The 25,540-nt window shown below is 36.2% G+C and overlaps 3 protein-coding genes across 3 annotated transcripts in view; 1 reads left to right on the top strand and 2 right to left on the bottom strand.

Annotated features, from left to right (window-relative positions):
• Window positions 1-584, bottom strand: part of LOC142351856 (uncharacterized) — a 218,000-nt gene extending 217,416 nt beyond the window's left edge. The window contains exons 1-2 of the mRNA XM_075404088.1: window positions 477-584; window positions 267-411 (exon numbers count right to left, since the gene is read on the bottom strand). Of these exons, the coding sequence (XP_075260203.1) occupies window positions 267-411; window positions 477-552 (221 nt within the window). The 5' untranslated portion in view covers window positions 553-584. The remainder of the gene's footprint in view (window positions 1-266; window positions 412-476) is intronic.
• LOC142351580 (uncharacterized) overlaps window positions 1-25,540 on the top strand; it is a 462,469-nt gene that overhangs the window by 255,253 nt on the left and 181,676 nt on the right. The window lies entirely within an intron of this gene.
• Window positions 6,241-8,784, bottom strand: LOC142351689 (uncharacterized). The gene has a single exon (XM_075403829.1). The coding sequence runs from the start codon at window positions 8,782-8,784 to the stop codon at window positions 6,241-6,243; it is 2,544 nt and encodes an 847-aa protein (XP_075259944.1).

The raw sequence follows: 25,540 nt of genomic DNA on the forward strand, positions 1-25,540 counted from the left end.
ATTTAGTATTGCAGTTTCAATAAATTTGTGGAGAGTCAATTTTTTTCATTACAACAGCAGAAACAGTTTGGCTGCTACATTTCAGTACAAAATCGTCGAAAATATCTTCAATTTGGACAAACACGACTAATTGTAAATTCACCGCCACAGACTGCCTATTCAGTTTGATTCGAATGATTTTAAGATAGCTAAATGACTGCTCCTTCAATTATTCAGCAAACATATATTGGAATAGCAAAAATGAAAACCAAATTTAGTCTATTAACCTGAGTACATCTTCGAATCTGTTTCTGTAAGAAGCCTCAATCCGCTTAGCGGGGTAGCCCATGGCAATCAACTGAGGGCTGCTGTTTTCGGCCGCGGCATCCTGGTTGAGACAAATGCCACATCTGACGAAAGACGACTTCACGTCTAAGACAAACCAATTTATGCTACCTCAATTTCACACAATTTCAAAACATGCAAACTGAACTTACAAGATAGGTCAAGATTATAACTACTGTCTTTAAATCTTTTCTTATTCTTGGAAACCGCCTCTCTAACGAAATCCATTTCATTTGGACCTGAAAAAATAAAAGACCTCATTGAAAAACTGACTTGGGTGTTTCTCAGTACACACCCCGCAAAAAAGTACTACCGTAAGTAAACTAAAATTGGGTGCTGAGTGGCTTAATGGCAAAAACTCGAAGAATTGCAAATCCACAATTAGAATTGCTTAAAGCGTTGATAGTGAAAGGTTGCCAGTGGTATATCTTCAAGCTAAAGTACTCAATATCCGCAAACGTTTGGACATTGCATTCGAACGTTTTATGGATCTATTCTGTCTCTCCCCCCTTCCGTATAATTTTTACGCCACAGAGTGCACCTGCTATATTTTTACATCTTTTCCCTTTCAAGGTATCTAGAGTTGTTGAGGATTCCCAGCAATAACTGAATGGATCTCACAGGTAACAAGCCCCCTACACGAGTTGTTTTCGCTGTATCAAGACAAATAAAATTGCCAGAAAGCTGTTATTCGCTTCAGTCCAAGCGATTCGAAAAAGTTTACGTAGGTTGATAGATAACTTCTAACTCGTCCTAAAGCAAGTTCGCTGACATCCGTTAGTTTGAAATTGTACGCCCTCGCCCCTTTATTGTACGTGGCATCCCACAAAACTGGCATTGCCGTATCTTTTTGGTAAATCTTTAATTGTAGTAGGTTTTGGCAGTAGTGATACAGGTAAAAATATTATAGGATTGGCAATCATTTAGCATCGACTGCAGGAGTGTCTTTCGCAAAGTTTCGCGTTTTTCGATGCCATAGATCTGTAAGTCTTTCGCAAAGTTTCGCGTTTTTCGATGCCATAGATCTGTAAGTCTTTCGCAAAGTTTCGCGTTTTTCGATGCCATAGATCTGTAAGTCTTTCGCAAAAATTCGCGTTTTTCGATGCCATAGATCTGTAAGTCTTTCGCAAAGTTTCGCGTTTTTCGATGCCATAGATCTGTAAGTCTTTCGCAAAGTTTCGAATGACTCGATGCCGTAGATCCTTAAAAACCTTGGAGTATAAGGCCTTTAGATCTCTTTCCGCATGTAAAAAATCTCAAAAAACCATGAATTTGGGAGACAATAGCAAAAATTTCCGCACACCAAACATTACGAAGCACGTTGAATTCAAAAGCCACCCAAAAAAGTGGTTACACAAGTTTTGAAATAGTGATTGATCGAAAACCTAAAGGCAGAAGAGGAATCTCTCAAAGTTCAAAGCATAGAGGAATCTCTCAAAGTTTATTTATTCTGATCCTCTTTAGTGGGGGAGGAACTATATGCTCAACTGGTTTTTGTTTAGTCAATTTTGGCCGATCGATATATTCACAGTAGAGAGTTGTGAATGGTATGATTAGAAATTCCGTCCAGCGTAGAATATAATTTAGATTTTTTGAAAATTTTTTCACGGAATTATGGAGCTTTTTACGTTTTACTGATTTCATTACCGAGAATATTTTACTGATTTCCGTTGTTTCTGTTCATATTTTCCTTATTTTGCTATTTTACCATTTTACTTAGGTTGCATCAATTTTGCTTACAATCTTAACAATAGCGTTATTACGACAATTGCGGGCATTCTTTTTTCTAGTCATCTTTTCATTCACTCATGCATTTTTTGAAAGAAATGTGTGCCTGACGTCATTTTTTGCAATTATTGCAGCTAATTTTTGGTTCATTCACATGAACAATTTTTGATACTCCTAAATTATTCTTGATACTCTAAACGGACTTTTACACCAGAACAAAAAATTGATTTTGCGTTAATGAATTGCTCTCGAACGAAGTTTGAAGCAATTATTGTAAATGTGTTGATATTTTTATGCAACATTTTTGCTAGAAAGTGCTGCGCTTTTGTTCTAGAGCATTCTGTGGCTTCTCGCGTTACATTTTCACGCTTCACTTCAGTGTTGGCGGTTGATTCTCGAACCCAGTGTAGTTAAGTGGTTAAAAAATGCCTGACTGCTATCCTGGAGGTCTCGAGTTTGGACCCCTATGAGGTCCCAGTTATTGCACTTATAAACTTCTGGGTTACATCTGTACCAGGAGGCACGTGCTAAAAACCGTAACTTTGAACACCAAGTCATAATGTTGATTTTATAGATGTAATTCAATGGTTAGGAAATGGATGACTTTTTCACGGTAGCAAAAGAAGATTTGTGAAGCAAATCTCAAGAAAGTTATAACTGTTGAAAAGGAACAACAGTGGGCAAAGGGTAGCCCAGGCATATCGTGCCAAAGTAACCATAACTCAAGGGTCTTTTTTGAAACACCACCAACACTGGCGTCAGTGAAGCAAGCTGATTAGTTTGCTTCTCTGACGTCCGGCCGCAGCACCACCAACACTACACATTCAAAATTAACTGAAGGCGGAACACCTAACTTGGGCTACCCTTTGCCCACTGTTGTTCCTTTTCAACAGTTATAACTTTCTTGAGATTTGCTTCACAAATCTTCTTTTGCTACCGTGAAAGTCATCCATTTCCTAACCATTGAATTACATCTATAAAATCAACATTATGACTTGGTGTTCAAAGTTACGGTTTTTAGCACGTGCCTCCTGGTACAACATCTATATAGTTAAGTGCCCCCGCCTGTCGTTCTAGAGAAATTCAGCCAATGTTAGTCGGTTTATGCTTCGATTATAAGCTTTGTTGACTCTCAAGGTTTGTTGTTGCAATATGATTGGAACTTACGTTTCAATTTTAATCAGTTCATTCTATTTCTTTTTATTCTAGTTCAGGGCGACCTGCCTTTTTTTTCAGCGATATGCGTGCTCGAAGTCATTTTCCACACTTATTCAAGATAATTTCACATGTGTCAAAACAAAGTGCAATCGCAACAATTGGTAGAAAAATCGGGTTTTTTCAAAGTGGCGTGATTCATCTCAATGGAGACTACATATCTATGAAACTAAAACTGCTCCGTTTCGATAATCAATCAGCGTTGTTTATAATGGTACAATTTACATAAACTGCTATGGAAGCCTAACTTGTGACTTTAAGGCGATTTCGACGGTTTTGGATTCCTTCAGACATTTGCAGGAGATTCTTCTGATAATAGTCTAACATCCTATTACTTATTCCGACCCAACTCAGGCGGTTATTTTTGTTCAGGCTCAGCCGGTTATTTTTGTTCAGTCAGTTTTGGCTATTAGTCTATTTTGATAATTTTCAGCGTAAAGAGTTGTGAGTGGCATCATTATTAAAAGCCCGTCCAGCTTAGAATAATTCAAGAATTTTAGAAATTCGTTTTTTTCCACGGATTTATTGAGATTTTTTGAGCTTTCGAAAACTTTACTGATTTCTGTTGTTTTGGTTCAAATCTTCTATTATTTTTGCTCAATTAAAGGTCAATTTTCCTTTAAAATATGTTCAAATTGTTAGCGATGACGTTATTGGTTTTAAATTTAAAGACAGAAGAGTGTTGTTTGATCCGATTTTTCAGCTAGGCTGTGTAATTTCAAAACGTAGCATTTTTTCATCAAAAATGGAACAAAATATGTTTATTTAGCCTACTTTAATTTTAAACCTAAAATCTTAAACTCTACTTAAGAGGTCTGGTTTTATTTGTTTCCTATGAGTTTTCTGCAATTCAAATTTTGCCGGTTTTTTAATCTCCATATTTATATAAAACTCACAATTTTTTGAAATTTCGCATTTCAAATGTTTGTATATCGCTAAAATTTGGAACAATTAAGTTTTTTAATGGACACGCAGGAAAAGCAAGGCTAGTTTTTGTCTGTTCGTGGATTTTTACAATCCTAAAATTACTTGAGTTGTATTGGTTGGGTCCTTTTAAAAGACATTTTTGCCCTCTTTGTTATTTTAAATAAAGGTAGAAATGATTTCAAATAAAAGCTCAAGAATTGACGATCTTACACGCAAATAAGGCCCATATAAGAAAAACTATAATTTCAGAGAAAAGCTCATGGATCTTAACTTCAACACTGTTTGGTAAGAAACTGTTTGAAATTTTGAGCTATGTCTATATTTGTTGCTATTTTGCAGTCTTGTGACTCTATCTCACTAATGTCAGGTCCAATGAGATTTCTAAGGTGATAACTTATCGATTATTTTTCAGCTTCCTACATGAAAGTTTCCTACAAACAAGAAAATTCCCATGCCTTTTTCCTACTAACAGGAAAATTGTCAGCTTCCTACAAACAGGAAAGTTCCCACGCCTTTTTTAGTAGAGTACAAATTAGTTTTTTATTTATATTTTATGTGATGCTTTTTGACTTTGTATTACAAATTGTTTTGATCACAAGAGTTTTCGTCAAAACTAAAACTTGTTGGTATTTGATTCTGTCGATTGTATTCCCGTAGCCTCGTCAATGACAGATCTTGTCGGACCCCTAATGTTGAATTATTTAATTCGTTCATTGGTTTGAGTATAAAGCGTTTTTTATTCATACATCACTTACTTTTCTTTTGAAAAAAATTGAATTTTTGAAAGTATTCTATCACGTCCTTATTCGAAGACAATGACGTCAAATATGTGGACGATTGCGATCGGAACATTATGTGCGAACGAGCATTACCGAGCATCCTTGTTGAAGTTGATTTTGGTATCTGATTCGCACTCCAAGATTCGAAATACAAGATCTTGTGGACAAACGGAAATCTCTTGAAAATGCCCATCCTGATGTTTTCTGTGATTTTATTAAAACTACTGTTTGGTACATAACTTTAATACTGAAATTTATCTAAAATCGCTTTGAGTTTGCATCGTGAAGTTTATAACTATTTAGTTACAAACTTTACGACGTAAGCATCTGCCCAAAACAATTTTTAATAATTTCGAGTTTCAGGTCTTTCCCATTATAGCCCCCCCCCCCCGGCTTAGTGGTCAGGTAACCTATAGCCCCCCCCCCCCCCCCAATTATGGTAAATATACCATAATGGGGGCAATAAGTTATCTGAACACTAAGCTTGGGGGGGCTATAATGGGAAAGACCCGCAGTTTAATTGCCGTATACGTCTTAATTTCAGAACTTCGCTGCATAATTAAATTTTAAATGCCGTTCGTATATAATTGTATATTTAAGTGTATGAAATGCAACCAATATGTTATAACATTTATAAGTGGGGGGTGCAAATGGACACGTGGGGGCAATAACAGAAAAGAGCCAAGCTCTCAAGGTTTCTGTTTGGGTATGTAGTTCCCTTTGCGTGATTTTGGTTATACGCAGTAGAGCAATGATGGATTTCTCACAGTCTTAGAAAAACCCGCGAGTAAAATACTCTTTTCGCGGTGCCACTTTTAGCTCGCTACTTTTACCTCGAGTCGAGCGAGTACAAAATCCTTTCCATCGAGCTTTTTCGTTCACTACGAAAGGTTAATTCCTTCATGGGACATTTTTCTCATATTAATTTATCACAGGATTGCATCAACACTAGTTCTCCTGACAAGGACATTTTAAAGATTGTAACCAAAAACATTCAAATTGAAAAAATAAGGATAAAGACACACCAATGCAAAATGAAATTTCGGTTCTTTCCCATTGCACCCCCATTGTGGTATAATTACCGAGATGGGGGGAGGGGCTATAGGTTCTCTGACCACTAAGCTGGGAGGAGGAGGTTTGGGAACGACCAGAATTTCACCAAGAGCAAATTAAAATTAGCAAGTTGGGACGGTCACATATGTAGTAGTAGTAGTAGTAGTAGTAGTAGGAGAGTCTTTAGGGTCGGAGCCCTCGGGTGTGGAACCCTTCAGTTTTCGTTTGGCACGAGTTTTTTCATTGGATTGCAGATTCCACAGTTGCATAGAAGTCTCCAGGTGCAGCTGTCGAGTTCGTTGTAGCTTCTGTGGAAATAGTTTTGGTACATCTCTGTCAGAAGTTTCTTCGTCATTGGCTTCTCCGTTGTCCTACTGATGATGTTGAATAGCTTTGTGGCTCTGAAGAAAAAATTTTCGTCTGATTTATGTAGTCGGTGTTTAGGGAGTTCAAATTCCTGCTTTTGTCTTGTTTCGTTTTCTTTTCGCTTTGGCAGTTTGTCTTCGGGGACGTAGTAATTGCCTTCTAGGATTGAGAGGAGATAGAGGACATCGTGCATTTCCATGTACATGGAGAGTGGGAGTATTTTCAGCGTTTCGAGTCTTTGATGGTATTCGTCGTTTCCACCGCATATCCACTTTGTTGCCTTTTGCTGGATCTTCTCGATTGATTTCATGTCAGTCTTCGAAGGGTACCAGACTTGGGAGGCGTAAGTGAGTACGGGCACTACGTATCCTATGTAAGCGTTCAGTTTCGTTTCCATTGAGGTTCTGCTCGAAACATTTCGTTTGAGTGTGAAGAAGGCTTTCCACGCTTTGGTTGTTCTAAGTTGGCAGTTTGCGCTCCAAGAGAGATTTCGAGACATTACGACTCCGAGATCTTTTTGGGTGGCAACGGTTTCAAGACCTGCTTCGTCACGCTGGGCTAGATCCCCTCTGATGAGGAGAGTTTTACTTTTGCTAACATTTAGGTCCATATGGTTTGCTTTGCTCCATTTCTGTATTTCCACGAGAGTGGTCTCGCATTCGTGTTCACCGTGGGTAATTGCTTTGAAATCATCCGCGTATCCGAAGGCCGGGATGTCTGAGATTTCTTCGGGGAGATCGTCAATGTAGATGATGAACATCAGAGGCCCCAAAATTGATCCCTGAGGAACTCCGCTGGTTACATTTCTGGTCTTTGATTTGCTTGTTCCAATTTTGACGCGTTGCGTTCGGTTTGTGAGATAGCTTTCGAGTAGTTGGAGTAGCTTTCCTCCGAGGCCAATGTTCTCGAGCTTCTGGATGAGTCTTTTGTGCGCTACTTTGTCAAAGGCTTTTCTGAAGTCAACATACAGAGTTCGAATGTCATTGCATTTTTTCGATTCAAGTTGCTGGTATAGTTCGTCTGTGAAGAGGATGAGTTGAAGTACTGCTGATCGTTTCTTTCTGAAACCGTGTTGGGAGTCAGAGAGGGTTCTTTCTATTGGTGGGTAAAGCCGTTCGAAGATGACTTTCTCGAAGACTTTTGAGACGTTCTTCAATAGACTTATTGGTCGATACTGTGTGATGTCTGCTTTGTCGTTTTCTTTGTAGATCGGGGTGATCTCACTTGTTTTCCAGCTCTCTGGGAATTTTCCTTTATTAAGGCAGGTTTGGAAGATAAGTTTGAGAGATTTTGCCAAAGCTGGGGCGTTTTTTAAGATTATATTTCCGATGTTGTCTGGGCCGCACGCTTTGTTTGCCTGGAGGCCCAACAGTTGTCTTTCGATTTCTTCTTCAGAAATTCTGAGGTAGTTGAGGCTCTGTTTTGGGTAGACTGAGGGTTCGTTGATTTTACCATCTTTGGTGAAAACGTCGGAGAAGAAGTCGTTGAAGAGATTGCACTTTTCACTATCGGTTGTGGCTGTTTTCTTTGTTTCTTGTCCATTTTGCACAACATTGTAGTACATTTCATCAGGGAAGTGTTTTGATTTGCGTAGGGATTTCAGGTATTTCTGTAGATCAGACATTCGGCGGCTTTTGAAGAGTTTGTCTTCGTAGACTGCCTGATCTGTCAGGATTTGCTCATTGAGGAGTTTTTCGCGTCGTTTTATCTTTATCAGGAGGTTGAGGGTCGGTGCTCTCTCGTATTTTCTTTTCATCGTTCCGAGGATCTTGAGTTCGTGTGATGTGGCAGAGGAAATCCATGGGGGAAGGTTTGCTCGGTGCTGGGTGACACGGGGGATTAGTATCTCAATTATCTTTTCGATCCATAGGTACCATTGGTCAACAAGTTCATCGACGTTGCTGAAGCAGTAGGGTGAAAAGGGATGGTCTCTGATGTGGCTGTTAAATTCTTTCCAGTCCACCTTGTGATATGCATGTTTCACTTTGGGGGCTGGTTTCGTAGCTGATATGTCGATGGAAATGGTTGTCCGGAATGCTTGATGGTCGGAGCATCTCTTTCCGTTGATTGAGTATTCCCGTGTTAGGTTTTTGTCGACTTCGGCAAGTTCAATGCTGTCAGGAGATTGGGTGAGGCATACATCCAGTGATTGATTTCGTTTGCAAGGCAGAATTTGCTGAAGTTGGTGGGTTTCAAAGTTGTTGAGAAGCGAAAGTTCGTAGTCATCATCTGAGAGCATGCTGTTCCAATCAGCTCCAGGGAGGTTGAGATCGCCGCTGACAATTAAGGTGTAACTATCCCGTTGTTTCATCTGTTTTTCGATTTCTTCCAGGGTTTCGTGGATTTGACTGGCTGGTGCCCTGTAAGGGCTAGATTTAGGAGGGTTGTACATGCAGCAAATTACAAGTGATTCAGTTGGAGTTTGTAACGCAATCGATACACTTTCCGAGTGCGTTGTGTTTTTCAGTCTGTAGTGAGGAAAGTCTTTCACCGCAATGAGAACTCCTCCGTGTTTTGAGTTATGGTTTTCAGTAGGTCGGTCAGTTCTGTGGATTGTGTATCCAGTAAGGAAGAGTGCATTGTCAAGTACATCGCTTGTTAACCAGGTTTCCGTGAGACAGAGTACATCGTAGTTCTTCTTTGCTATTTCATTGGCAAAGATTTGTCGCCTTTGGAAGTCAAGCAGACTTCGCACATTGAAACTGAGTATTTGGAGTTTGTTTTTATTTTGTAGTCAATTTTGTTCCGGAGGTGAGCTGCTGCCAGTAGGAGTGACATCAACGTCAATCCATTTCTTGTTTTCTTTTTTCTGCAGTTTCAGATTGCGAATTCGCAAGTCTTTTAGGGCTATTTTCTCGACATCTATGAGGTATCTGCGCTTGATCAACAGAGCATTTTCAAGCTTTTTCTCGTCCGGACTGAGTTCTCGGCTCACGAAAATTGGTTTATCGTAGGTTGCAAGTTTGTGGGCGGACAGCAGGACAAGTTGCCGATGATGTTCACTGGAGAATTTTGCAATTATAGTTCTCGTTTTCTCGTTTTCGTAGGTTCCAACGCGTTTTACATCATCCATTGGGCAGTCGATATCCATGTGGGCGAGGATTTCCTTTACTTTCAGAACATCTTCATCATAACTCTCTCTGGCGGTTTTTCCGGAGGATTCGGGAATCCCTCGGAAGCGTACCCCATCGAATGTTGGCTTTTCTCGGATGATCGGCTGTGCTAGTTGACGCACGGCTGGTTTTGTCGGCTCGGGCGGAGGTGACTTGATTTCCGCTCGGATTTTGGATATCTCAGATTTGACTTCATCGAAGCTCTTTGCTATTTCCGCCACGTCCGGGGATTCTCTGCTGGATGCCAAGTTGTCTAGAACTCGGTCTCGTTGGTTGTTCTGCACACAGTCGTTACATATGAGCAAAACATTTTGTCGGATTTCCTGTAGTCCATATATGGCTTTTTCACTCATTCCACTGCATTTCGGGGTCAGGTGCATGGAGTCGCCACACGAGACACAGTTGAACACTGCACTTTTGTTACTGATGGGGAGGGAGCACGTTTTGCAGGTGCTTTCAGGTTTTGATCGAGTCATCTCGGTTGCTTTATAAACCAGTCGCAATTCCGAGGTAACAATTGAAACCTCCGGATTCACTGACGGGTTTATACCTCAACCGAGGGGGTGACTTTCCAACACAGATCCGCGATCCCAAAGCAAGCTAATTGCTCCTGGATTCACAGGATTTGATAGGAAACTACGAGGAAATTACACAATTCCGCGATCCTAAGACAATAAATGTCTCCGGGTTCACAGGAAGTGTGATTTAGGGGAACGTAAGTACTATTACTGAGGTTTCCTTACTAATTTCTGATTGCGATCCTGAGATAACAAGACCTCCAGGTTCACTAACCAGAAAAAAGAAAAGAAAAAAATCAGAAAAAAAAACAGTGACTTACTCTGTTTACTCTTGCTGTTCTGCTTTCTTGCTTTCCCGCTTCTTCTTTCTGTCCTTTTGGCGTTTGTTCGGTTTCTTCTTTGCCGGTTTCTTCGATCGCTTCTTCTTGATCAGCTTTCGAAGATTTCGACAGTTTAAGAGAATAGTGGTGACCAAATTGAGATCGATGTGGGTTTCGGGGTGTACCTGGGTTAACTGGTAAAGATATTCAAAATTTGCCTGTTTTCTTCTTGAGCTCAGGTTTTTGGTAGCTTCTAGAATGAGGATGCCGGTTTGTCGGAGGTCGATGGATAAGTCAGGGGTACCAGCTCGGCGAGTGTAGACTATGGCCTCAATCTGCCCGTTTGAGTTGAGCTTCTTGAGGATTTCGATCAGTTGCTCGGGGGAGAGGGGTCGATTGTTGTTACTTCTGTGGGGGGTGATGCTATTGTTGATCACGTCGTGCCAGATGACTATTCGTTTTCGATTTAGGAGCACAAATTTGTTTTGAAACAGGTGTTGCACTGTCTTGTACTTGTCCTTCGCTCTGGGGTTGAGAGAGAGGCCAGGCTTCGAGTAGGAAAGTTGTTGAAATCTGCGTTTGTCCTTGTGATCCAAAGTTCTTGTCAGATTGGCGAGACAGCTAGCTCCAACCAGGTAAACCATGGTTTTCAATTAGCATTAATCCCATCTGAAACTATTTAATCCCATCTCACCAAGGACATAACGGGAAAGCGAAACTAGGATTTTAAAAAGCAAGGTTTCATGTAACAAGGAAAGGGGACCGATAGGGAGCAATTCCTACTAAATTAAACGGGGGTGTGACCCACCCAATGGACGGAACAGTGAGCCCCCTAGCACCGTCTTAATTTCACATCGTATGTAAACTTACGGCAAAAATACATACTCATAGCATCGTCAAACAAAAATACTGCACTAAAACTCTTTTAGAGCTGCGTCATATAAATTAATTTGTCATGAATATAGTCTCCCCTCCCGCACTATGGAACAGCAAGAACTATCAATGTTAGTCGGCCGTTTGGAACACGGTTGTTGTTGATTGGGATTTACAGCTTGCGCTGGAGGGAGTTGATCCCAGATGGTTCACAACACATTGTGATTCGTTTTGGCGACAGTTGTGGCAGTCACGTTGTACCTTCTGAGGCAAATCACAGCGGACCGCAGCAGAGCAAAACTTATTCTTGTGCGTTACTGCGTCCGAGTATGATTCGTTTTTCTTTTCAGCAGTTTTGCTAGCTAGTTAATTTATAGTGCGCGTTGCGGACGGTCCTGCGCCCCCATGCTGGAAAACACGAGCTGAACGAAGTAACTCTTCTCGACGTCAAGTAATCGTTGCTCTACCTGAGGCACTTCAACGACCCATGATATTTTTACGCTTCTTCTGAGTTTTTCGGGCATGAACTTATCGCCACATGGGCAAATAATGGGCGTATTTTTGGCTTCGATGTTATATGTAATGCCAAGCCAGTCTCTAAATTCGGACTTCGTTAGTGTTAAACCGTAACACTTAAGCAGTAGAGCCGTGAGCCAGTTCAAGGCACCTTTTTCCGTAGGCATTGCTCAATAAGATTCTTTATACGCAATCGAATTTTTTTCAGGCGTGCGGATCGTTGGTCATGTGTTCCTGGGTTTGATGAGCATTTGCTAGATACTCATCTTCAAGAGGAGCGCATGCAGTCAGCGAAGCTCCGTTTCGTAAAATATTGGCTCCCTGATGTTAAGTTCGCCCTCCCGGGTTGTTAACGAATTCAATCGCCGTTTGGATTGAGACACTGGAGAGTCAAAGAACGACGGTAGGACGTGCGTCTGGACGTTGATTTTCGCGTCCGGAATGATATTCCGTGAGTTCGGCGTTGTCCTGGAAAAGAAAATTAATTTCTGTTGCACGCTTCTTGTGAGGCATGCGTAAGCGTTTTGAGCGGATGTTTTTGCTTCCTGTCAATTGGAATACTTTCCAGCTGTGGTTACATTGATGTTCTCATAGGCTTTATTATTGCCTATTACAGATCGTAGAACGCGGCAGCCTTGCAACAATTTCAACTGCCCTCCGCTCAAACAACCTGAGAGCTTTGATCATTGAAGATCCTTTTACTATTAGTTGACGCTTCGAGGCCTTCACGGTGTAGCCAAAATAGCTGCCATGTTCAATGAGTTGTTGAAGAACAATAGTAGGTCTTCCAAAAGTCCTATTGCGCTGCCGTCGTCTGCGTTTTTGCTTCACGCCTGTACTCTGGACAAGCACGACCAACGGAAGGAAGAACTCCATATATAGCCATACCAATTGGCTCCCCCTGAGTTGTGCCATGTAGGAACTGCAGTGTTTTACCTGCAAAGTATAAATCGGACGGGGCTGAATGTAAGCTTCGAACAACAAAACTCAAAGCGGGGCAATTTCACTGGATATTTTCAGCTGCCGTTGAGGCAGTTGAAGGCTTTTTTGTGTCTATTCCTGCTAAACGTATAAACAAAGAGTTGATAAAACACGATAATGTCGGGAAAAGACGGGAGCATATGAAAGAAGTTTAAGGCTGTGTATCTATCAAAAACAAAAAGGATTAAACCCGTATTTGAAAGGACCATTTTCTGAACTGTGTAACAGTTGCTAAAGTTGATGAGCAAGGTTCTGGAACAAAAACTGACCTCTTGATTGGCAATTTTTCAAATGATTCAAGTAAAATTTTGTTAAGAACTATTTATCAGTGTCCTTTATTTCAGTATTTGAGCTTTTCCTGACAATTTTTAGCAGTTTGTTGATCATCTCCAAAAAATGTCATTGGTTTTTTATGCAAGATTGATTAATTGCTGTGAGATCGTTTTGTCCTGTATACATTGTATTTTTATTTAAATTAATTGGCCATCCATTGTAAATGCCCGGCGATAAAGTTATTAGCCTTAATAGTTCAAGGAGTTTTTAGTAGTACGAATGCGGCTGAAGCTTGAGTTCTTAAAGCGCCTTTTGTACTACTATATTTTGTATAAAATCCAGAGAAGAAGAAATTATCAGTTCAAAATTAAATTGTTTTTTAAGCAAATGTTTTCTAACATTGCGTTGATTGTCACAGTGAAAATATTTAAAAAGTGTACAAATCTGTTATCGACTCAATCTGTTAAATTCTACAAAATGAGTTAAAATAACAATCACGTTTTGAAATTACTTAGAGTTATAATCGCATTTTCAACACTTTTTTATTTAATACATAAACACTTTTTTCAAATCCTCAATCTGGAGCTTTTGAAATGCCCGTTGATTTTGTTTTAGCTCGTGAGTTTTTTTTTACTTTCATTCATATCTGTTGTTATCTTTTATTGGTAGGAGTTGGCAAAATTCCGAATTTAAATGTAGCAGCATGGATTATAAATTTTGAAAGCCAAATTTTACACATTTGATTTAATACTCCAAAGTCAGTTACCGCTTCTGAGACTGATCGTGGGTATTTATTCTTGGTTTCAAAATTTCAGTTTATATCGTTTCCATTCTTGATAGATTTTCAACCCCGCGTTATGCATCGAGATTGTCCCATTCAGAATTATCTGCTGTACCACAAAACTCAACAAAATGCTGTCCCACAAAGTATGCTTGTATCTACAGATACCAGCAAAATCTTAAGTTTAAGTAGTTGTGCACCCACCATTACAACATAGGAAAAATGTGACTCAAGAGACAGTACAATTGACTATCAATGCAAACAGTGAATGGCAGTCCTTTGATGTAGCTCGAAAGAAAAATCAGGAGATCTGGACTGAAAATCAGCATCCAACTGAGTGGTCTGCCAGTATTGTTAACAAGACATAGGATAAAAAAAGTCACAAGAGAAAATTTTAACGCAAAACCATCCAAAAATGAACTTCATCTCAAAACAATTAAAAGTCTCAACAAAAATGATGTTAAATGGATGTTTCTTGCTCATTACACAGGAAATATCAGTCAAAATTCAGCCAAAATGCTAAAAAACTGTGTAATATTTAAATCAGTTTCAAAACGAGAAATATAAAGCTTGCTTGCCCACACTGAAGTCATCTTCTGCTTAAAATCTGAAATAACAAGGGGTACATAAAACTACATGTAATGGATGCAATTCCATCTTTGTAGGCCAAACCAGCCTACATGTTACAAATAGAATTTTGGAACATCAAGAGAAAGATTCTCGTGCGGGACAAAACTTCTTTAATTGTTTTGGAACAGCGGATTGTATTGAAGGAAAGCTTCTCGATGCATATCGCAGGGCTGAAAAACTGTTGACAATAGAAGCGATCTACATCAAAAAAATGAAATCGCGACTAAATACGCGCGACAAGCACCAGAAGTATTTGATGTATTAGTTTAAGTATTAGAAGTATTGAAGTATTAGTTGTATTAGAAGTATTTGTGTATTAGAAATATTGAAGTATCAGTTTAAATGTAAAAATATGACATTTGAAAATCAAAAAATATACTGATACTTGTTATATCAAAGATTTTGTCAACGCCAACAAAAAGATAACAAAAATTATATGTATATATTGTTCCTTTTTTGGATTTTTTCTGTTTGTGCACCCCAACTTAGTGGGTTTATACTGTTTGTGCTCGTGAGTCACGCGTGTCATATTTCTACATAATGAATTACTATGTTATGGTACGTGCTCTGTAACTGGGGGCCCAAAACTTATTGGGAGGGGGACACAAACAGAAAATATCCCCTTTTTTCAGTCAGAAATCACTTTTAACGTTTGGTACTTGTTGACATATTGGTTATCACAAGCAAACATAGTTAAGATATAGCATGCAGAAAGACACAAATTAAAAGGTCTTCTCTCTCAAGTCCTTTAAATTTAGAGGTCTGTTGAAGCCAGAATATTTAGGTTTAGTTGTAAAAATGTGGTAATTAATTGACTTTATATACATTGCACATAATGTAAAATTTTGGTCAAAACTCAAATTTTGAAAAAAAATGGTAGGTTTTTCGAAAAGTTGCATTAAAAAAAATTTGTTTACATTTCGTCTTTTTCTTGGTCACCAAGGGTGAAATTGGTTAATCTTTGACCTATTATTGTAAATATACTAGTGCAGATCATTTATGGACTTCTGCTATTGAAGTGATGTTGTGTTTCATGTTAGCTTTTTTAGGTGTACTGAATCCTCCAAAAATATAACAGTCTTTGTATAACAGTCGTAAATCTCAAATAAATCCAACATAGAGGAACAATTTTACAAATATTCCTATTATTTGGATTACTTTTAGAACTAGTTCGTTTAGAACCTGGTGGTTATCACTAGTAGAAGTTTTTAAATTGAAATACCTAATTGAGGTAGAAAAGGCAAAAAAGTCTCTACCAATGAGCTAAAAAAAGTGTTTCCTCGAAATTCTTCTAATTATAAGGGTGTGTTGAATCTGGGATATTTTACATTTTTTGGTCACTTAAGGTACTTCCTTAACTGTACCTACAAATTTCAATGCCATTGATGTTTCAAAAAGTACATCAAAAATTACGTCAAATTCCAAAAAAATTAAAATTTTAAGCCAATTATCCAAAAATTTGTTGTTTTTTTCTGGTTTTTCTCGGTCACCAAGAGCAAAATTGGGTAATCTATATATTTTACATTGTTTCGGTCAATTGTTTTGTTTCCTCAATTCTACCTACTATTTGTAATGCAATTAACGTAATCCGTCAAAACTCAATATTTCGGAAAAATACTAGGATGTTTGAAGTTTTTTGTCGACAAAAGTTGGTGGCCATTTTAAATTTTTCTCGTCCACTGAGAGTTAGTATTGTATCTTTTTTCTGGAATTTTTCATGTCAGTTATATTAGGTGCACTGACTTCTATAAATTGGAGCCCTGCTTTTTAGCAGAAACCTCTCTAAGTTGGTTATATTTGAAAAAAAAATTGGGAACCTGTTAGTTATGACTAGCAGCGACATGTAAAATGAAAAAAAATGGAATTGAGATCGGAAAAGCTCAAGTAGAGGAAAAGTTTTCTCGATGTGTTAAAAAAATCTTCTGTCAATATTCCCTTACATTTATAATTTGTTCTAAAATTAGTTGTCGATTCATTTTTAAATACTTTTGAAAAAGAAAAAGAATTCTAATTAAGATTGGAAAAGCTCAAGAAGAGGAAAAGTTTCTTTTGTGTTAAAAAAGTCTTCTGTCGATATTCCCTTACATTTATAATTTGTTCTAAAATTAGTTGTCGATTTTTTTTTAAATACTTTGGTTTCTTCGATCAATCAAACTGCTCCCTCAATTTTACCAATTTTTGCACCGCTAAGAAAATTCAGTTTTAGGTGTGCTCAATCTTCCAAATTGGAGCCTCTTTTTTAAGAAATAACTCTCTGAGTTGATTAAAATTTGAATTTTTGAAGTTCGGAAACTTTACGTAAGACGAACCATAAACTAGATGGAAAAGACTCAAGTAAACGAAAGGTTTTCTATTTAGAGGTATGTTGAATCTAAGTTATCTAAGTAATTTCTCGACCGAATGTGGTGTTAATTGCACTGCTTTTTATGCCGAATTTCTGGGTCGAGTTGAAAAGTTCAAAAGAATGATAGTTTTTTAAAGAAAACTTGTCTTTTTTGAAAAAGTTGCTGATCATTTTATTTTTTATCTCGACCACCAAGATCATAGGTTGCTGATGTATGAGCGGCTCTACGTTTCAGCATCTATATTGAAACAACCCTTTAGGTTATAAAGTTTGGGTGATATCTTTTTTCTCGTTTTTCATAATAGCTTTACTAGGTGTGCTGACTCATCTAAACTACAACCTGTTTTTTTCATAAACATCTAATTTTGCTTTAGTTCGGCCCTCTGACGCTAAGGAACCAATATTTATAACTAGTTTATTTCTGTTTTTTTTTCAAAATAATAAAATTCAAGTATAGTTGCGTCCAGTAGAAGAGAAGCAAAAAAGAAAAAAACAAAGTAAAGAAAAAAGTCTTCTACCTAAAATCGTCTAAGTTTAGACATCCCCTAAATCTTGAATAGTTAAATTTTTTGGCTAAAAATGATTTTGCCATAACTCTACCAGCAATTTCCATTGCCTTTAATGTTAATTTCTGTTTGAATTGTGAACTTTCGGGAAAATAAGCAACAATTTCTTAAAAGAGATATTTGTTTTTTTAAAAAAAAAATAAAGTCGTTTTCAGATTTGTCGATCATCTAAAGCAGAATTGAGATTATCCATACACCGATAGTTTACGAGTTCATAATGCAATTGAAATTGACTGAGTTGATGATTGAATTGGTGTTGTATTTTTTGTTTTCATATTAGCTTTAATTGGTGAACTGAATTCTCTAAATTGTAGCCGCTTTTTGCAAATAATTCGCTTTATTGTTTTTTTTGGTCTTTGGAATTTTGGAGCCTCTTCGTTGTCAATATTAGACGTGCTTTGACTGAAAAAAATGTCTGAACATAGTAATGTAAAAAAGACTTGTGTCATAAGACCTCATCTCTATAATATTCTAAATTAAAAAGCCTGTTGAATCTGGGATATCTATAATGTGTTCCACCAAAGGTAGGAACTACTTGCAAAGCACTTAATTTTAGCCAAGTTTCAAATTTTTGCTGAAATTTTCATGTTTGAGACCTGTCAATTATCAATAATAGACGTGCTTTATTTGAAAAAAAAACAATCAATAAGGTGGGAACAGCTTCAGAAAGATTCTCCATGAGTAGGAAAGTTGTCTCTTGATTATGTTATTACGCTAAGGCGTCGGTTGACGTTAATATATGTTGGTTTTTTGTCGATGTATTGGTGGTCCTTCAATTGTACCAAATATTTCCACTGAAAAGCAAAAAGTTCAGTCGAATTTGAATCTTTAGAGAATTGAAAATATTTTTTGACTTAAAATCATTTGGAATTTTGCATTTTTTTGGACCGTTTTTTAGCATTTTAGAGCTTTTCCCTGACCAGTTAGAAAAAAATTTTTAACTGTAATTTAAAACAATATAAGCAATGATTGTTGGCGTTCAAGTTACTAGTTCGTAACGCAATTGAAATTGACTGAGTTGATTATTGGATTGGTATTGTGTTTTTTTGTTTTCATATTAGCTTTAATTGGTGAACTGAATTCTCTAAATTGTAGCCGCTTTTTGCAAATAATCCGCTTTATTGTTTTTTTTTCGGTCTTTGGACTATTGGCGCCTCTTCGTTGTCAATATTAGTCGTGCTTCGATTGAAAAGAATGTCTGAATATAGTAATAAAAAAAGACTTGTGTCATAAGGTCTCATCTCTATAATATTCTAAATTAAAAAGCCTGTTGAATCTGGGATATCTATAACGTTTTCCCCCAAAAGTAGGAACTACTTGCATAGGACTTAATTTTAGCCAAATTTCAAATTTTCGCTGAAATGTTCATGTTTGAGACTTGTCAATTATCAGTAATAGACGTGCTTTATTTGAAAAAAAAAACAATCAATAAGGTGGGAACAGCTTCAAAAAAATTCTCCATGTGTAAAAAAAGTTGTCTCTTGATTACGTTAATACGCTAAGGCGTCGGTTGACGTTAATATATGTTGGGTTTTTGTCGATGTATTGGTGGTCTTTCAATTGTACCAAATATTTTTACTGAAAAGCAAAAAGTTCAGTCGAATTTGAACCTTTAGAAAATTGAAAATATTTTTCGACTCAAAATCATTTGGAATTTTACATTTTTTGGACCGTTTTTTAGCATTTTAAAGCTTTTCCGTGACCAATTAGACCAAGATAATTTAAAACAATATAAGCAATGATTGTTGGCGTTCAAGTTCATAACGCATTCGATATGGAATGGACGGAGTTGTTTATTAAAAAACTTATGGTATCTATTTTCTTGGTTTCAGGACAGCTTTGTTATGCATACTAACTTTCTAAAATAGAGGTTCTTCTAAAAAATATCTCATTTGAGTTTTCTTTCGATCTTTGACGTTGCGGATTATGACGCTTGTTGATTATCAATAGTTGACGTGCTTATACTCAAAAACGCTTAATTTTTGTGTAATAAGCTATAGTAAGGGAAATTTTTCTCTGAAAAAAATTTCTCTTAAAAAATTGTAATATTAATTGCACTCGGATTATTTTTAATTAAACATTTCCGTCAAATTCCAAAATCTGGGAAAAAAATTCTTTTTTCAAGAAAAGTCATGCTAGAAATATTCGTCTAAGTTGCACTCATTTTAGACCTATTACGTTCAAAACCTGTTAGTAACTACTTGCAGAGATGTTTAAGTGGGAAAAGAACTACGATCGAGGGTGAAAAGGCTAAAGAAATTTTTATCTGCGAGCTTATATAGTGTTCCCTCGTAATTCTTCTAATTTCAGTGTTCTGTCGAATCTTGGTTATTTTACATTATTTTTGTCAATTGTTTTGTTTCCTAAACTCTACATACTAATTGTACTGCAATTATAGTAATCCGTGAGACTTTAACATTCCGGGAGGATCCTAGGATCTTTAAAGAAAATTTTTTGTCGAAAAAAAAATGCAAGGCCATTTTAATTTTTCTTGGTCACTGAGAGAAAAACTGGGTAATTTATGACCGCTGATTGTAACCAATCTAGTTAGGATTGTTTATGAACACAACCAATTCTTCTACCAAGAGCAAAATTGGGTAATCTATATATTTTACATTGTTTTGGTTAATTGTTCTGTTTCCTCAATTCTACCTACTATTTTTAATGCAATTAACGTAATCCGTTAAAACTCATTATTTCGGAAAAATACTACGTTGTTTGAAGAAAAGTTTTTTTGTCGAAAAAACTTGGTGGCCATTTTAATTTTTTCTCGGTCATTGAGAGAAAAACTGGGTAAATTATGACCACTGATTGTAACCATACTATTTAGGATTACTTATGGACACAACCAATTCTTCTATCGAGTTAGTTTTGTATCTTTTTTCTGGAATTTTGGATGTCAGTTATATTGGTTGCACTGACTACTATAAATTGGAGCTCTGCTTTTTCGCAAAAACCCCTCTAAGTTGGTTTTATTTGAAAACAAAAACGTCGGAAACCTGTTAGTTACGACTAGCAAAGATATTTAAAAAGAAAAAGAATTCTAACTAAGATTGGAAAAATTCAAGTGGAGAAAAAGTTTTCATTATGTGTTAAAAAAGTTTTCTGTCGGTATTCCCTTACATTTATAATTTGTTCTGAAATTAGTTGTCGATTCATTTTTAAATACTTTGGAAAACGAAAAAGAATTCTAATTAAGATTCGAAAAGCTCAAGTAGAGGAAAAGTTTTCTTTATGTGTTAAAAAAGTCTTCTGTCGATATTCCCTTACATTTATAATTTGTTTTAAAATTAGTTGTCGATTCATTTTTTAATACTTTGGTTTCTTCGATCAATCAAAATGCTCCCTCAATTTTACCAATTTTTGCACCGCAAAAAAAAAAATTCAGTTTTAGGTGTGCTCAATCTTCCAAATTGGAGCCTCTTCTTTAAGAAATAACTCTCTGAGTTGAATAAAATTTGAACTTTTGAAGTTCGGAAACTTCAAGTAAAATCAACCAGAAAATAGATGGAAAAGATTCAACTAAACGAAAGATTTTCTCTCAGACATAAAAGAATTTCTTTGGTTTCTTCTAAAAGTAGAGGTCAGTTGCATCTGGGAAATTTTAGTCGTTTGGTTAATTATGGAGTTCCTTCAATTAGCCCACAATTTGCACTGCAATTTATGTACAAAAATCCACTGTTTTTTGAACTATCGGAAAAATCTTGTGGTTATTCAAGACAAGTCACTTTTAGACAAAAAGATTAATCTTTTTGATTTTTTCTGTCATCCTGGGCATAACTGAATAATTTATCATCATTTGTCGTAAGGGTAATCTTTCAGAAAACTCATGGAGAGTACTGCTTGAGCTTCTAAAGCGATATTATGATTTTTTAGTTGCATTTCTCCTCTTTTAGGTGTCATAAGTTTTCTAAATAGGAGGCTCTTCTTTTGCAAATATCTCTCTAAGTTTTTTTTTGAAGCTATGATTTTCGCAACCTGGTAGTTTTCACTTGCAATGGTGTTTGCATTGAAAGATATCCGTAAAAAAAGTACAAAGGGATCGCGCAAAAGCAAGTCTCTCTCTATGAGTCACAAAAGTATCTTCTCTCGAAATTCTTACAAACTAGGATCGGTTCATTCTGGGATATTTTAGTTTTTCGGTTAATCAAATTGTTTCCGCAAATTGGAGCACTGTTTTTACTGCAAATAATGCGAAATTTTCGTCGAACTCCAAAACTCGGGAAAAAGGTTTTTGAAGAAAATGTCATCAATTGAAGTAATTGGATGACAGTTTTACTTCTTCGCGGCCATCTAGAGCAATACAGGGTAATCTATGAAAACTTATCCTGGATCTACTTGTTCGGTACAAAGGGAGGACACGATCGATTTGGCTTTTAAAGTCTTTCTCTTGAGTTTGTTTTTGCGTTATTAGGATGTACTGAATCCTCAAAATTAGAGCTTTTTTCTTTGTAAAAATCTCTATGGTTAATTTTTAAATCTTTGACGTTTGAAATCTGGTGGCTATTACTAGTACGGAATGCTTGAAATGAAAAAGAAGCAAAATTCAGATGAAGAAGGCTCCAGAGAAAAGTTTTTCTGCAAGTTAAAATGTCTTCTCGCCAAGTTCTTCTAAATGTGGAGGACAGTTGTGTGTGATATTTATATTTGTGTTATATTACACTGTTAATAAAGTAAAAAAAATCGAATTGTAAAATTTCAGCAAACCTTATGGTTTTCGACATGTCGTTATTTTTGAAAAAAAATGGCAGTCATTTTGACCTGCCTCTGTTTCACAGCGGAAAATTGGATTATCTGTGACAGTTTGTTGTGCCTGTACCTTTTGAGAATTTTTTTAAAGACGACTGACTAGGCTATAAAAGTGATACTATTTTTTCAAGAGTTGCATGTTTTCATTATTAGGTATACTGAGTACTCTAAACAGGAGCCGCTTCGTTTGCAAATAACTCTATTAGCTGATTACTTTTTGAACCTTTGACATGCAGAATCTGCTGGTTATTGCAAGTAGGGATGCTTGAAAAGAAAAAGAAGCAAAATTCAGATGTAGAAGGATCAAAGAAGAGAAAGAGAAGGTTTTTTGTAAGATAAAATGTCGTCTCTCAATTTTCTTCTAAATATGGAGGTTGGTTAAATGTGTGATAATTAATTTTTTTTAAATTTTTGTTATTCCTGTAATTGATCACAATTTGCACTGAAATTAATGTACAAATCTGTCGAAGTTTATGAATTTTGAAGATATGAGTAATAGGTATATTGCTGCCTCCGCAACATATAGTCGGAGAGGCAGCCATATACCTATTACTCTTTTTCCTCTCATATTTACATATGTCAACTACTGTAATAAAATATATTACTCTAGTTTCTCTTAAAAAACTTTTCAACACTATCATTTCTTTTTTCACTAGTGCAATCCACTAGTACAGAGTTAAGCTGGTAATAATTATCCACTATCAGACGGATAGTTCGGGTTCTATCAGTGAAACTGCTTCGCAGATCCCCACTGTCTCCAGTGGAGTATGCCAGATACTAGTGTAACTAGTGACACCTTGTAAAGAGCACGTAAAACCAACATTTCGAAAATAAATTGAAAAAATACCAGCTTAACTCTAGTAAAATATGTTTTTTATGCTTACTTCTTTCTTAACTTAAGGACATAGATTTCTAAAACCAAAATAACTCATATTTCAATAATTTTATATACTTTCTTATTTTTTATAAATAAAAACAATAAAACAATCTAAATCATCAACTCTACAATCTAAATGAGCCACCACTATCTCTAATGCCTTTTTCATCAAATGGGTCTATGGCTTTTTTGTATTGTTTCCTAGTTTCTAAATGTTGTTTCTTACTATCAAAAGCATAATTAGTTATATATTTAATTTTAATGTTATATATAGCGTTTTTATAATATTCTATAGTAACATGAATTTAACTAGTAGATTTAATTATTCATTTTCAATTTTTCTTTTCTTCACCTTTAACAATAGTTTAACAATATGCTTTAGCTTTATAGAAACAAGCTTCTATAATAGTATCGTTTGGAATTTCAACTTTCATTTTGCCTAACATGGTGTTACTTAAAATACCTTTTGTTTAATCCATCTGCTCATTAATAGTACCAACATCAGAAAAATTTATATTTACGAATATGCCATCAGTATCAGTACAGTGATATCTACAATCTAACTGTTTATCAACGTAATCATATTTTTTTGATACATAAATAGCTTTGCTTTCTCTAATATAACAAATTCTATATAAATAAATTTATCTAAAATAACATTATCTCTACCTTCGTGTGCAGCCACAAGGTCATCATCAAATTTAACAGCATATTTGAAGTTTACGTTTTCTACTAAATTAATATATCTATTTAATTCATTAACTATCTCCAAATCCTGTCTATTTTGCACATTTTCAATCGGTTTCCGTACAATGCATTATTCATTAGCTTAAAGAACAGATCTCCAAGTTTATCGCCTCTTGATTTATTTTGATTTATATCTATATCACGTTTATAGATGTGGAATATTATTCGTTGAAATTTCCTGCAAAAGAACTCGGGCTGCAACTTAGCTATAAGTCAAAGATTATGGGTAATACGCTCACTACGCCGCAGACTTAAAAAACAAAGAGCCGCACAGCTTCTGGTTCTATTACACAAGTATCTGCTTATGTGAACATTGTTAGGCAAAAAAAGTCTACCTCGAAGAATTGGCAAAAGATTAAAACCAAAAGTAGAGACCCAAAAGAAGCTTTCTTCGGTTGTATTGGAATAAACGGTTGAACTAATTATCTTAGAATATTACAAAAACTAATTTAAAAAGGTTTAACTTGTCTTGTACCAATTTTCTTAGAGAAACAAGCGTGTTTTTGTCGTCAAAACATTCCGCCAAGCACCTCACTGAAGTGTCTTTACAAGCACATATGAATAAACACTTTCCCTGCCCTTGTGATAGAGGGACAAATATCTGCTTTTTACTTGGATTCTCCGAGGTTAAGGAGATTTCTCGTTGGTTTGTCTATCGAGCAGACTACAAAAATTTTAGGATTTAAAAATAATTTTTCTCCAGATTTTCATGAGTAGGCATTTTGTTGATAAACACCCAATTGCATTCATTGAAACAGATTTTTGCATTGCCGTTACATAAAAGAAACAAACTGTTCTTTCTATAGGAGAAACTTCAATATTTTTGTTTTCTCCCTACTTTTGTCAACATGAATAATTTTTTGTTATTTTGGGAAATAAAAATAGTCAGCGTCATAAAGCTATTTTTACGGCAAAATATTCCAAAAAATTTTGTCATATCGTTTGCAAATTTGTCAGATGTTGTTTGAAATTTCGACGTTTGTTTCCTTATTTTTTCACGTTTTTTTGTTTATTAGCAAGTTTATGGAAATAGAAAATCTGGTCCTTATTACCATTGTGGTTTTTTAATCCTGTCATCTCATGTCAACAAAATGTGGGTTTGTGATCACTCTTATTGGTGTTGAACATTGTTCGGAAAGCTTCCTGCAAAAAAAACGTTTGCTCCAATGCAGAGAAAAGGGTCTGCCAACTGCGGCCTGCCAACTTAGCTATTAGATAAAGGTTAAGGAAAAAACGCTAACTACGCCGCACACTCAAGAACGAAGTACCGGACAGCTTCTGTTTCTAGTACACAAATTTCTGAGGGGGTAAATATTCTTACGCAAGACAATGTTAATGTAGCTAATCTGGCATTCAACGACGAGTTCAAAGCGTCAGCAAAATAAAAAAAAAACAAAAAAAGGAATCGGAAAAAAGCATGCTTTGATTGAATGGCGATAATTGTAGAAGTAACTGTCAGATGTTGTTTGGATTTTCAAGTTCATTTCACGTTTTTTACGTTTTTTTGTTAATTAGCAAAATTTTTTAATTTGAAAGTTTTATCTTTATTATTTGTCCGGCTTTTTTAATCCTGTTGTCTGATGTTGTGAAACCTTTGGTTTTCAATCACGTTGATAGATGTTGAACAACCTTCAGCAATTTTTCCTACAAATAATCATTGTTGCGGTCTGTCATTTAAATCTAATTATCTCAAAAGCTACATGTGCAATTTAGTTCAATCTTTTTTCATATGCTATATTGTAGACTAGTCCGCAGTCACTGCCAAGTTTGCTGAAATTTGAATCATTATTGTGGGAGCTGTTTACATTTCAAAATTTCCCCCATGTATTAAGATTGCTTATGGAATTTACAAGGTAGCCC

The sequence above is a fragment of the Convolutriloba macropyga genome, chromosome 13 (assembly GCF_964194025.1).
Source record: "Convolutriloba macropyga chromosome 13, txConMacr16.3, whole genome shotgun sequence".
NCBI classification, from domain to species: domain Eukaryota; kingdom Metazoa; phylum Xenacoelomorpha; order Acoela; family Convolutidae; genus Convolutriloba; species Convolutriloba macropyga.